The following is a 13,585-nucleotide window of genomic DNA, read 5'->3' as shown; positions in this document are numbered from 1 at the left end:
CTGCTGCACAATCAACCTACGCTGAGTGCCCTGGCAGTCCCATTACGTCCAATGCTGGGGTGCTTGCCAATATGGGAGAGCCCTGGGAGTAGCGACAATATGTAAGGGAAAAATGAACTGAAGTTTGTGCTGGAGAGGACAGTCAGCTTAGTTTGTTCGTGCAGCAATAATGACCAACGTACTGCGATGGTGTAGTGGTTAGCATTTCTGCCTAGCAAGCAAGAAGACCCGGTCTCGAGTCCCGGCCGCAGATAACGATCAGTTTTGCTTTAGGAAAGATAAAGGCACCCGACAGTTCTGACGTTGTGGTAGACAATGGAAGCAAAACAAAAAAAAAATCAAGACATGTCCATAAGATTTGTGGACCTGGAGAAAGCGTTCGACCACGCAAAATGGTGTACGATGATCAAAACTCTGAGAAAATTTTGGATCATTTATAGTGAAACACGGGTAATACATAATATGTTCAAGAGCCAAGAGGAAACAATAGGAGTGGAAGACCAAGAACGAAATGCTCGGATTAAAATTGGTGTAAGACAGGGATGTAGCATTTCGTCCCTACTGTTCAATCTATATATCAAAGAAGCAATGACGAAAATAAAAGAAAGGCTCAAGAATGGAATTAAAATTCAAAGTGAAGAAGAATAACAGCATCTGCTGAATGGAGCGAACCGTGTAATGAGCACAGATTGTGGAATGAGAGCAAATTGAATAAAGACGAAAGAATGAGAAGCAGCAGAAATAAGAACAGCGATAAACTTATCATAATTTGTGATCACTAAGTAGATGATGTTAAAGAATTCTGCTACCTAGGCTGCAAAATTACCAGTGACGGACGGAGCAAGTAGGACATAAAAAGCAGAGACGCACTAGCAAAAATGGCATTCCTGGCCAAGAGATATCTTCTAGTCCTAACAACTTAATTTGAGGAAGAAATTTCTGACACTGTACGTTTGGAGCATAGCATTGTATTGCTGTGAGACATGAACTGTCCAAAAACTGAAAAAAAAAGAGAATCGAAGAATTTGAGATGTGGGGCAACAGATGAATGCTGAAAATTTTGTTGACTTGTAAGGAAAGGTATGAGGAGTGAGGAGTGAGAAAAGGAATATATGCAAAACACTGACGAGAAGAAGAAACAGGACGATAGGAATCTGTTAGAACATCAGGGAATAACTTTCACTCTACCAGATGGGGCTGTAAAGGGTTAACACTGTAGAGCACGACAGAGATTAGATACGTCCAGCAGATAATTGAGGACGTAGCTTGCAAGTGCTACTCTGAGATGAAGAGGTTGGTACAGGAGAAGACAGGCCGCATCAAACCAGCTAGAAGACACGACTCAAAGAAAAGAAGTCAGTTTTTTTCCTAGTACGAGTTCGATATACAAAAAAAAAAAATGGTTCAAATGGCTCTGAGCACTATGGGACTCAACTGCTGAGGCCATTAGTCCCCTAGAACTTAGAACTAGTTAAACCTAACTAACCTAAGGACATCACAAACATCCATGCCCGAGGCAGAATTCGAACCTGCGACCGTAGCGGTCTTGCGGTTCCAGACTGCAGCGCCTTTAATCGCAGGGCCACTTCGGCCGGCAGTTCGATATACCTCTCGAACTGATAGGTGCGAAATCATCGGTTCTTGTAAACAAAAAAACGGCTGTGGTATAAAAGCAGAAATGGGATACCTGGAGTGTCTCGTTTCGGTCATTATTTGTTTCTTTCATTCGTTCATTTCGAATACCTACGTCATTTAAATACACAATTCATTGCATATATGGTAATTAACATATCTAATTGTCACTTTGATGAAAAAGGCGTGTGGTCTTACTTATGACTATGTAGTGCATACAAAAATCCAGTTTTCACTGCAAACAAGCATTCTTAACTGCCGATCTTTTATAAAAGATTGTTGATCAAGACTGTGCGATTAAAAAATTACAGTTTATAGTTTTCTATATTCTCGTGTTTTACTCTCCACGTAAATGCTCCTAAAACTTGCAACTTTGTTTTCAAATTTTAATCCCCATCGAATCGAACCCAAGCTGACCACTTAGCACGCAAAAAAGCTACCACAGCGTCACACTGCTTTTCGAAAAAATGTTTACCTTATTCTAGAATACTGAATACGCTCAGAAATAGTAGGACACGATTTTCTCTGCAATTTTTGAGAGTCACAATGTACCAAAAAACATAAAAAATTACAAAAATCCGATTGTCGTAAGGTCCCGTTATCACAGAAAAACAGATAATGTGGTCACATACAAAGGTTCAATTTAATCCTACACCTGATAAGTTCAGATTTAATTATGGCCAACGCCCTTGTTAACTTTGAGGTTGATGCACCAAAATTTTGCGATGAACAGCGTTAAATGCCGAGTTTACCGTAGTTAACTTATATGAGGGGGAACCCAAAAGAAACTAGATTGTTGTCATTAAAAATTTATTGATGAACCTTTTTACAAAATTTTCAGTCACCTTCAAAATACTCTCCATTACATGCGATGCACTTGTCAAGTTTCTTTTCCGACTGTTGGAGGCATGTTTGGAACTCTTCAAGTTTGATATTGTAGAGTGCCCTTTGCGAAGCTGTTCTTACCGCCTCCACATCGTCATAACGCTCCCCTTTTAGCGTTTTGTTCATTCGTGGAAATAGGAAAAAGTCGCACGGGGCTAGGTCCGGCGAATACGGAGCGTGGGGAACGACAGACCACCTCTGAGATGCCAAATAGTGGGTCACTCGTAAGGCCGTGTGTGCTGGAGCGTTGTCGTGATGTAGAAACCAGTCACCTGATCGCCAAAGTTCCGGGCGTTTCCTCTTCACATCCTCTCGCAGACATCTTAAAACATCCAAATAAAAGTGCTGGTTAACAGTCTGGCCAGGCGGTACGAATTCCCAATGCACAATTCCACGAACCTCGAAAAAGACAATGATCATCATCTTCACGTTTGACCTCACTTGCCTTGCTTTTTTTGGTCTGGGAGAGTTGGGAGTCCTCCACTGGCTTGATGCTTGCTTGGTTTCTGGGTCATACCCGTAACACCAACTCTCATCCCCTGTAATGACTTCGTTCAAGAAGTTTGGATCACGTGCAATCTCTGTTTTCAAGTCCTGACACACATTCATGCGGATGGTTTCTAGCTCCTGTGTGAGAAGGCGCGGAACAGGTTTAGCAGCAAATCCTCACTCACAATCCGCTGGCACGAGCTCCAACTGATTCCTATCTCTGCTGAAATTTGGTTGATCGTTTGGCGACGATCCTCGTTGATCTTTTGGCATACCTTTTCAATGTTCTCCTCATTTCGCGATGTTGGAGGGCGTCCAGAACGAGCTTGGTCTTCAACACACATCTCACCACGTTTAAAGCTCCCAAACCACTCGAAAATCTGTGTGCGGCTCATAGAGTCCTCCTGCAAAGCTTCCTGAAGCATTTGGTGTGTCTCCGTTGCAGTTTTTTTTAAGCAGGAAACAAAATGTCACACACACTCTTTGTTCTTTTAAAGTTGCCATAATGACTTCGCAGAGGTAAGTCGCTAACAGTCAGAGAAACACAATACCACACTTGCACGTTCAGCTCTACACTCACGCCGTCCGCACAGCTCTTTCATGAAGGTCTCTACTAACACCATCTAGCGTGAGAACCCTGCACTACGTCTACGAGTGGCTGCGCCCTCGGAGTCCGGTTTTTTTTGGGTCCCCCTCGTATTTGAGGTTTGTGGACTTAGCCGTAAGCTTAACTCACCTCAGTCAAGAGGTAATACAGCAAGGACACCAGCAGGTCGTGGAAGATACACGCTGTGCCACACAGTTACCCTCACACGCGCTGCGGCACTCAGAAAGATCTATTGTGCTACAGCTCTGTGCGAACGTCGCCTCGTTTACCAGTTATCCTTATGTGACGCATTCCCACTGTCAGGACAGACAGCCATGGAACAACTCCGTGTGGACGTCGTTCTTTCAGCGAACAGTAGAGCTGTGATTCCAGCACGTCGCGCAATATGTGCCTTCACGTCTCTCACAGTTATTCGGCGTGACGCACTGCATCAGTTGGTCAACTCTCAGCGAACGTCGGATCGTACAGGAAGAGGCACAGCTATTACACTTGCTTGTTTCAGTTGTAAACTCTCCCATAGCTATAGTAACAATCGTAAGATGCTCTGCGTACAAGTTTTGTATCTTCGTCAGCCTTTTTTTTCCTATCACTCCATATCAGCTTAATTTTTTCTCTCGCTTCGTTATGAAAAATATATAAAAATAAATTTATCAGTGGTGGAAGATCGTTTTGTCTTTCGAGGTAAATGAATATACAGATAGAGGTACATTTTATGAATGACGTTGATACGCCATACATTTAACGTGCATTACATCAATAAATTATATACTGTATTTATAAGTGTCATTATTTCATTGTCACGATTCAGTTACAATAAATAGATAGTGCTTCTATATTTCATAGCTGGTTTAGTGTGGTGTAATTGTCATGTACCTATCTGATGATAAAGCTAGTCAAGATGTTGAATTCGGATTCCTTGTTTAATTCATTTAATTGTGTTTATGAACTTGCATATTCGTGAGAGTTTCCCGAAGAGAATTGTAATATGGACTTTCAACATGACCATTTATGCTTCACCTTAATCATTCGTCAGTTATTACAGACAAGTTTTTGCGCTAAAATAGATAATGCTCCTACTTCTTTAAAGTCGACTAAAATATAATTTTGAAATGACTAAAATATCATAAGATTAAAATTACAGTGCTTATAGAATAATATAGAAAAGAACGCTAAGCAATTAAAACGAATTCATAATACCACTAAATGAGTTTTTATTTATTTGGGATTTGCTGAAAAAACGACTGGATTGACAGGATGGGAAAAGAACGACACACTAACATTAACTGAGCTTTTTTTTAGTAAAATAAACAGAAAATGTGATTCCTTTGAGTCTGAATCTGAATATTATTTAGCGGCCCGAGCGGCCGTGCGGTTCTAGGCGCAACAGTCTGGAACCGACAGACCGCTCCGGTCGCAGGTTCGAATCCTGCCTCCGGCATGGATGTGTGTGATGTTCTTAGGTTAGTCAGGTTTAATTAGTTCTAAGTTCTAGGCGACTGATGACCTCAGAAGTTGAGTCGTATAGTGCTCAGAGCGATTTGAACCATTTGAATATTATTTATCGATGCATGCTACAAGATTTTTGCCTTATTACTGAAAGAAATGGACTTCTTAATGTAGAAACCGTTCAAAAACTGAGAGTGTATTGGCACTGGAAAGATGTGTGTTACAAATTACTGGCAGAGAGAGTGTAGTTATGAAGTGGGCCAGTGATTAGACTGGCATATTAGACTTAATATGGGGGCTCTTAGTTGGCGAATGGGCGTTGATGAATCGATAAGTACTTGGAAGCGATACAGTAGGAAAAGGAGTTGACGATCGAATGGAAGTTATTTAGGCGACATCAGTAATGACACACAGGTGTGACACGGAGGCGTATAGCTGAAAGCTGCACTGCATGGAGAAGTCCGAAAGAGGCTTTCATCTAGTAGTGACATTAAATGGCTAATGTAGACTCACATGTATGTAACAGAGCACAACCTGCAGCTTCAGAGAAAGAAAGGAATTTTACTGTAGCTATAGTGGGTAGCGTAGGAGAAAGCTAGACAGCTACATGAATGGAGAACTTAACAATAAAGTCTGTCTACGATCTTTTCAATAGCGTATTTGCTTCACCGTGATACATTTCGAAGTTTATCATCAACAGGGGTAGAATTGGTTGTCGAAGGATCTCCACTGTGATAATAACAAGTCAGCAGCGTCTAACTGTGGGAGGTCGTAGTTAATCCTGAATAGAAGCTTGCGAAGTTGAGTGTAACGTACGCAGAAATACCAAAATATGTGCATATTTTTGCTAAAATCTATAGTATACCTTGCAGTGAAATAATTTCCACATGTTCTTTGCACTATTATCTGAAGATACACAGTTTTCAGCAATGACGTTCGAAACTTGAAAGAAGGCAGATTCCATGGATATTTGACCGGTAAAAAGATATTCAATGACTGACATGTTAAACAAAAAGACTTACTCTTTAAACTAATCATTGACCTAAATATTCTATGGACATGCTTCTTAATTGGAGAAACTATACCTGAAATTTGTATTACAAGCGTAATAATATAAAAGAAAGAAATAACAGTGATTTGATTTGATACAGGATTAAATAATGGCACATTTTGTAGGTACGCAAAGTACAAATGACTTTAAGATCAATAAATGGTTATTACATATGGTATAAACGGCGTTGCTTCTAATATTTCTGCTCAGTGTGTTAATATTTCCTCCGTTCGAAATCACATCTTCGTCAGAAAATTCATACATGTTTCACACTTTCTAATACCAGTTTCCAGGTTTAACTTCAACCATTGACAAGTTTCCTTACCGAAAAGGTTGTTTCGTGTAAGATGTATGTTATATATTACCTTTGTACTACTGGAATATCAATGCAATTTTCCAAGTTCTTTAATGGTTGTAGTAATTCATAATCTTTGATAAAATGTATGTTCATATAATAGTGTAAACAATACATGGAAGTTACATTGCTGCAATGGTAAATGCACCATAAATCAGAAGAATGCTATATGTTTTAAGAAAAACCTACATATTCCAACAAATAGTTTTATATTTTCTAATTATTTACTAAGTTTAATCATATGAATGCGTGGTTTTTGTTCTTTCGGACAAGTCCGAAAGAACAGACACCACATGCAGTCCGCAGCCGTGATACATTATTTGTAAATTGAAGGCGGAGGGGGGAGGGATAAGGGGTCAGCTGCATCGGGACATTACGTGGAATCAGCAGCGGCGAGCAGTATGTGTAGCTGATCAGGATTCGAACCTGGGATCTGTTGCTTACTAGGCAGGTGTGTTAACCTTTTGGCCGAGCGGTTCTAGGTGCTACAGTCTGGAACCGCGCGAACACTACGGTCGCAGGTTCGAATACTGACTCGGGCATGGATGTGTGTGATGTCCTTAGGTTTGTTAGGTTTAAGTAGTTCTAAGTTCTAGGGGACTGATGACCTCATAAGTTAAGTCCCATAGTGCTTATAGCCATTTGAACCATTTTGTTAACCTATGCGGCATCTGGGACACAGTATTACCGCACCCGCGCGGCGTATCCCGGAAAGCCTCACAGCCGCCCCACATCCCCACCGAGTTCATCTGCCCGCAGTCTCTGTCCATTGCCACCGTGTTCGCTCATCTGAGATTCCCGCAGGAGATCGGATGTACTTCTATGTCCGGACTGAGGAAGGTGGATCCATTGCCCATCTAGGCGAATCACTTATAAGAATTCGTGATGTCTGTTGTTTCAGAGATGTCTAGTAACCAGGAGACTCAGCTTCGAATTCTGGTGTGGTACACATTTTCTCTCGTCGCCGAGTAATATCGCGATGCAGCTGACTTCAGAAATCTTTCCCTTTCCTTTCTCCCTCATCCACCTTCAGTTTACTTATAATGTATCACAGCTGCGGATTCCGCGTTTTGCCTGTTCTTTCGCACTCAGACGTCACGCATTCATATAACTGATTCGCCTAGATGGGCGATGGATCCACCTTCTTCATTGCAAATGCAGTGGTACGACCGACCTCTGTGGGAACCTCAGAGGAGCGAGCATGGAGGAAATGGGCAAGACTGCACGGATATGGCGTTCGGTGGGGATGTGGATGGGCCGTGAGGCGTCTCGAGATGGATCGCACAGTTACAGTAAGACTGTGTCCCGGACGGCACACTGGTTAATACATCTGCCTAGTAAGCAACATATCCAGGGTTAGAATCCCGGTCTGGTACGCATATTGCTCGTCGCCGCTGATTCCGCATAATGCCCCGACGCAGCTGACAACAGTTGTCCCTTCCCTTTCCTTTCTCCTCCCCTCCACTTCCAATTTACGTATTAGTAATTTTAAGCCATTATAATCGCACACATTTCCTAGTATTTTAATAAGGACGCTAAAACATCAACATCGTGCCTCCTCAGTTAATACTGTCATTATCTTCACCATCATCATCTTCATCACCATCAACCGTCATCATCATCATAAGCGTGAAACCCTGTTCATGAAGATGTGCTTTGAAATCTTTGTTGGCGAATAAATGAAATGACAGAATATTGATTTTATTATTAAATCAAGTTTGCTGACACTGTCAAGCAGGAATTATGCGGTCTGATACCGAGCGAGGTGGCGCAGTGGTTAGCACACTGAACTCGCATTCGGACGGACGACGGTTCAATCCCGCGTCCGGCCATCCTGATTTAGGTTTTCCGTGATTTCCCTAAATCGCTCCAGGCAAATGCCGGGATGGTTCCTTTGAAAGGGCACGGCCGACTTCCTTCCCCATCCTTCCCTAACCCTATGAGACCGATAACCTCGCTGTTTGGTCTCTTCCCCCGAAACAACCAACCAACCAACCTATGCGGTCTGATGTAGATTTTTCATTTATGTTATGGATTGAAAACCCACCTGATCTTAACTTCATGGCTTTTGAATGTCTCACATAAATAAAAAATAATCATTAAATCTTAGAAAGGAATGGATGGTCGAAGAAATGCCTTCCATTCGTCCGAAGAAATGGCGGAGAAATCACAGATGAAGTCATTTATGGAGTACACGGGATCCGCGTGGTGGTAACATGGTCGCACGCTATCAGTCAGCGCCCTCTGGACATTACCTGGAAGGAGGCGAAGAGCTGGTCGGCGAAGAGCCACGTTATTTCCACGCGTCGGTCCTCGCTGTACGAAAGGCCCAGCAGCAAGGCGTAGTGCGCCCCGAACAGGGGCACCAGCACCAACGTCGAGCGCGCCAGACGCCTGAGAAACAGCGAAAACAGCTTTCAGCACATGACACCTGCGATCCTACTTCGTCTAACTGGATCTCAATATCGCAGTGAACGTAGCTGTAATGTTCATGTGTGTCTAGGGGGCCCCAGAGGAACCGGCCGGAGTGGCCGAGCGGTTCTAGGCCCTACAGTCTGAAACCGCGCGACCGCTACGGTCGCAGGTTCGAAACCTGCCTCGGGCATGGATGTGTGTTAGTTAGGTTTAAGTAGTTCTAAGTTCTAGGGGACTGATGACCTCAGCAGTTAAGTCCCATAGTGCTCAGAGCCATTTGAACCATTTTTTAAAGCCACAGAGGAAGTGTTCAAACCTTGTAATCACGAGGAAAGAAGTAAATTCATTAAATCTCGGAACGATGATGCACCTTTACAAGACAATGTCGTAGGGATTGTTTCTCAACCAGTTTGTCGAAGTTCACCTATAAGGGAGTAAATTCATTAAATCTCGAAACGGTGATGCACCTTTGCAAGACAACGTCACAGAAATCGTTTCAGAACCAAACAATTCCTACATCTACATCTACATTTATACTCCGCAAGCCCCCCAATGGTGTGTCATTACCTCCCTTTCCTGTTCCAGTCGCGTATTGTTCACGGGAAGAACGACTGCCGTAAAGCCTCCGTGCGCGCTCGTATCTCTCTAATTTTACATTCGTGATCTCCTTGGGAGGTATAACTAGGGGGAAGCAATATAGTCGATACCTCATCCAGAAACGCACCCTCTCTAAACCTGGACAGCAAGCTACACCGCGATGCAGAGCGCCTCTCTTGCAGAGTCTGACACTTGAGTTTGCTAAGCATCTCCGTAACGCTATCACGCTTACCAAATAACCCTGTGACGAAACGCGCCGCTCTCCTTTGGATCTTCTCTACCTCCTCCGTCAACCCGACCTAGTACGGATCCCACACTTATGAGGAATACTCAAGTATAGGTCGAACGAGTCTTTTGTAAGCCACCTCCTTTGTTGATGGACTACATTTTCTAAGGACTCTCCCAATGAATCTCAAGCTGGCACCCGCCTTACCAACAATTAATTTTCATTCCACTTCAAATCGTTCCGTACGCATACTCCCAGATATTTTACAGAAGTAACTGCTACCAGTGTTTTTTCCGCTATCATATAATCATACAATAAAGGATCCTTCTTTCTATGTATTTGCAATACATTAGATTTGTCTATGTTAAGGGTCAGTTGCCACTCCATGCACCAAGTGCCTATCCGCTGCAGATCTTCCTGCATTTCGCTGCAGTTTTCTAATGCTGCAACTTCTCTGTATACTACAGCATCATTCGCGAAAAGCCGCATGGAATTTCCGACACTATCTACTAGGTCATTTATCTATATTGTGGAAAGCAATGGTCCCATAACAGTCCCCTGTGGCACGCCAGAGGTTACTTTAACGTCTGTAGACGTCTCTCCATTGAGAACAACGTGCTGTGTTCTGTTTGCAAAAAACTCTTCAATCCAGCCACACAGCTGGTCTGATATTCCGTAGCCTCTTACTTTGTTTATCAGGCGACAGTGCGGAACTGTACCGAACGCCTTCCGGAAGTCAAGGTAAATGGCATCTACCTGGGAGCCTGTATCTAATATTTTCTGTGTCTCATGAACAAATATAGCGAGTTGGGTCTCAGACGATCGCTGTTTCCGGACTCCATGTTGATTCCTACAGAGTAGATTCTGGGTTTCCAGTAATGACATGATACATGTTCTAAAGTTCTACAACAGATCGATGTCAGAGATATAGGCCTATAGTTTTGCGCATCTGCTCGACGGACCTTCTTGAAGTTCATGTAATCAATCTTATTGCTGAAAGACAACAGCAATTTGCCAGTCACACATGTAGTCTGTATTCTGTTCCGAGAAGAATGAACAGAGAATAAAGGAGCTTGTGAATCTTCACCACACAGATCCGGCTTGCAAAACACTGTGCTCCACCATATCCAAGATTCGGCACTACTATGTATACACTGCACAGTGTTGCATAAAATGCACCTCGTCACTACACAGAATATTATCGGGCCACATGTCATCAACTACGATGCGTGCCAGAAACCGAAGAGCAACTTGAGAACGTTGCTGCCAATCATGAGGTTTCAGCTGCTGCACCGTCTGGATCTTGTACGGGTACCAGTGTAAAATAAATTGGAAGTTTTCCGTACTGTTGTCCATGGGACGGGCAATTTTCGTGACACCGCACGAGCACCAGCACTAACACGGGTTACTTACTGCAGGCTCAGTTACAGCAACAGCGATCTCGTTAATAGCTTCCACCGGGATAGGACGCCTTCCTCTTCCAAATGCCACACCACGCACAACCATGTGTCCGAATTTCTTTATCTACCTGTTTAAACCATTTAATGGCTTCCGACCTCAGACTTGTCAGTCTACGATACTTTCCCTATGTAGCAATGTAATTACATTTTCACTAACAGAGCACGCTGTCGTCTCTCAGTAGCCATACTGTTCGCTCACATCATATAACAGAGTGAATGTCAGACCGTTACACAAACAGTGTACAGCTCCAGGTTTTTACCTGGTGCCCAAACTAGAAAAAAATTGTTTTCTAGCATCAATCTGTTCCACATTAACGCATTAGCACATCTAACAAGTCTCGCTGTCGTACGATAATTACAGCCTACACCGGACGTCTCTGGGTGGATGCATTTTAATTCAAATCACCCTGCATTTGCCGTCGGAAGTTTCATGACGCTATTCGCGAATGATGCTTTCGTATTTAGACAAGTCACAAAGCTAGAAAATAGGGGCGAAATGAGACCTGCAGAGGGTCGAGACGGAGTACAGGTTTATCTTTCAAACCTCAGTACAAACAAACGTACGCACTGCGCATTAATAGGAGGACAAATGGTTCAACTGGCTCTGAGCACTATGGGACTCACCTGCTGAGGTCATAAGTTCCCTAGAACTTAGAACTACTTAAACCTAACTAACCTAAGGACATCACACACATCCATGCTCGAGGCAGGATTCGAACCCGCGACCGTAGCGGTCGCGCGGTTCCAGACTGTAGCGCCTAGAATAGGAGGACAGATTTATAAAGTATGATTGTACGGTGTATGAACACGCACTGGACTAAATAAATCCATTGTATTCCTGGCAGTATGCGTATGGGTCGGTTTATAGTTGAATGTCCATTTAAAACAACAGGAAAGGCAGGTGTCACAATGAAATTCTTGAGAAGGATCTTGAGATTAGATTAGATTAGTACTTGTTCCATAGATCATGAATACGACACTTCGTAATGATGTGGAGCGTGTCAGGTTAATAAAAGGTGTCTATCCAAGGTATTACATTATACAAAATATTAAATAACACTTAATATTTTTTTAATTTTTTTGTGGAGTTTGGGGAAATTACACACTTCCTATATCCAAAAATTCATCTAATGAATAGAAGGAGTTTCCATTAAGAAATTCTTTTAATTTCCTTTTAAATGATATATGGATATCTGACAGTCTTTTGATGCTATTAGGTAAGTGACCAAAGACTTTTGTGGCAGCATAATTTACCCCCTTCTGAGCTAAAGTTAGATTTAACCTTGAGTAGTGAAGGTCATCCTTTCTCCTAGTGTTGTAGCCATGTACACTGCTATTACTTTTGAATTCGTTCGGATTGTTAATAACAAATTTCATAAGTGAATATATATATATATATATATATATATATATATATATATATATATATATATATATATATATATATATATTGTGAGGCTACAGTGAAGATCTCTAGCTCTGTAATTAAGTGTCTGCAGGATGATCTTGGATGACCTCCAGCAATTATTCAGATTACATGCTTTTGTGCAGTGAACACTCTTTTACTCAATGATGAGTTACCGCAGAATATGATGCCATACGGAAGCAGGGAATGAAAATAGGCGTAGTAAGCTAGTTTACTGAGATGTATATTGCCAAAATTTTCAATGACCCTAATAGCATAAATAGCTCAACTCAAACATTTCAGCAGATCCTCAGTGTGTTTTTCCAGTTCAACCCCTTATTAATGCATACACCTAGAAATTTTGAATATTCCACCTTAGCTACCGATTTCTGATCGAAGTCTATATTTATTGATGGTGTCATTCCATTTACTGTGTGGAACTGTATATATTGTGTCTTGTCGAAGTTTAATGAGAGCCCACTTGCAGAGAACCACTTAATGATTTTCTGAAAAACATCGTTTACAATTTCACCAGTTAATTCTTGTCTTTTGGGTGTGATAGCTATACTTGAACCATCGGAAAAAAGTACCAGCTTTGCATCTTCGTGAATATAGAATGGCAAGTCATTAATATATATTAAGAGCAGCAGAGGACCCAAGACCGAACCTTGCGGCACCCCATTCTTGATTGTTCCCCAGTTTGAGAAATCACCAGTTTTTTGCATATTATGTGAACTGTTTATTTCAACTTTCTGCACTCTTCCAGTTAGGTATGATTTAAACCATTTGAGCACTGTCCCATTCATACCACAATACTTGAGCTTATCTAGAAGTATTCCATGATTTACACAATCAACAGCCTATGATGGATCATAAAAAATCCCAACGGGTGACTCAGAGCATTTAATATTTCATTAGTGAAAGTATGTATAGCATTTTCCGTTGAAGAACCCTTCTGGAAACCAAACTGGCATTTTGTTAAAACTTTATTTTTACAAAGGTGTGAAGCTACTCTAC

General features: G+C 42.0%; 1 protein-coding gene across 1 annotated transcript in view; it reads right to left on the bottom strand.

Annotated features, from left to right (window-relative positions):
* LOC124775166 (secretin receptor-like) overlaps positions 1-13,585 on the bottom strand; it is a 191,198-nt gene that overhangs the window by 43,621 nt on the left and 133,992 nt on the right. The window contains exon 10 of the mRNA XM_047250006.1: positions 8,721-8,859. Within this exon, the coding sequence (XP_047105962.1) occupies positions 8,721-8,859 (139 nt within the window). The remainder of the gene's footprint in view (positions 1-8,720; positions 8,860-13,585) is intronic.

The sequence above is a fragment of the Schistocerca piceifrons genome, chromosome 2 (genome assembly GCF_021461385.2).
Source record: "Schistocerca piceifrons isolate TAMUIC-IGC-003096 chromosome 2, iqSchPice1.1, whole genome shotgun sequence".
Lineage (NCBI taxonomy): Eukaryota > Metazoa > Arthropoda > Insecta > Orthoptera > Acrididae > Schistocerca > Schistocerca piceifrons.
The sequence above is the reverse complement of the archived record's forward strand: the minus strand, read 5'-3'. Positions and strand labels throughout refer to the sequence as shown.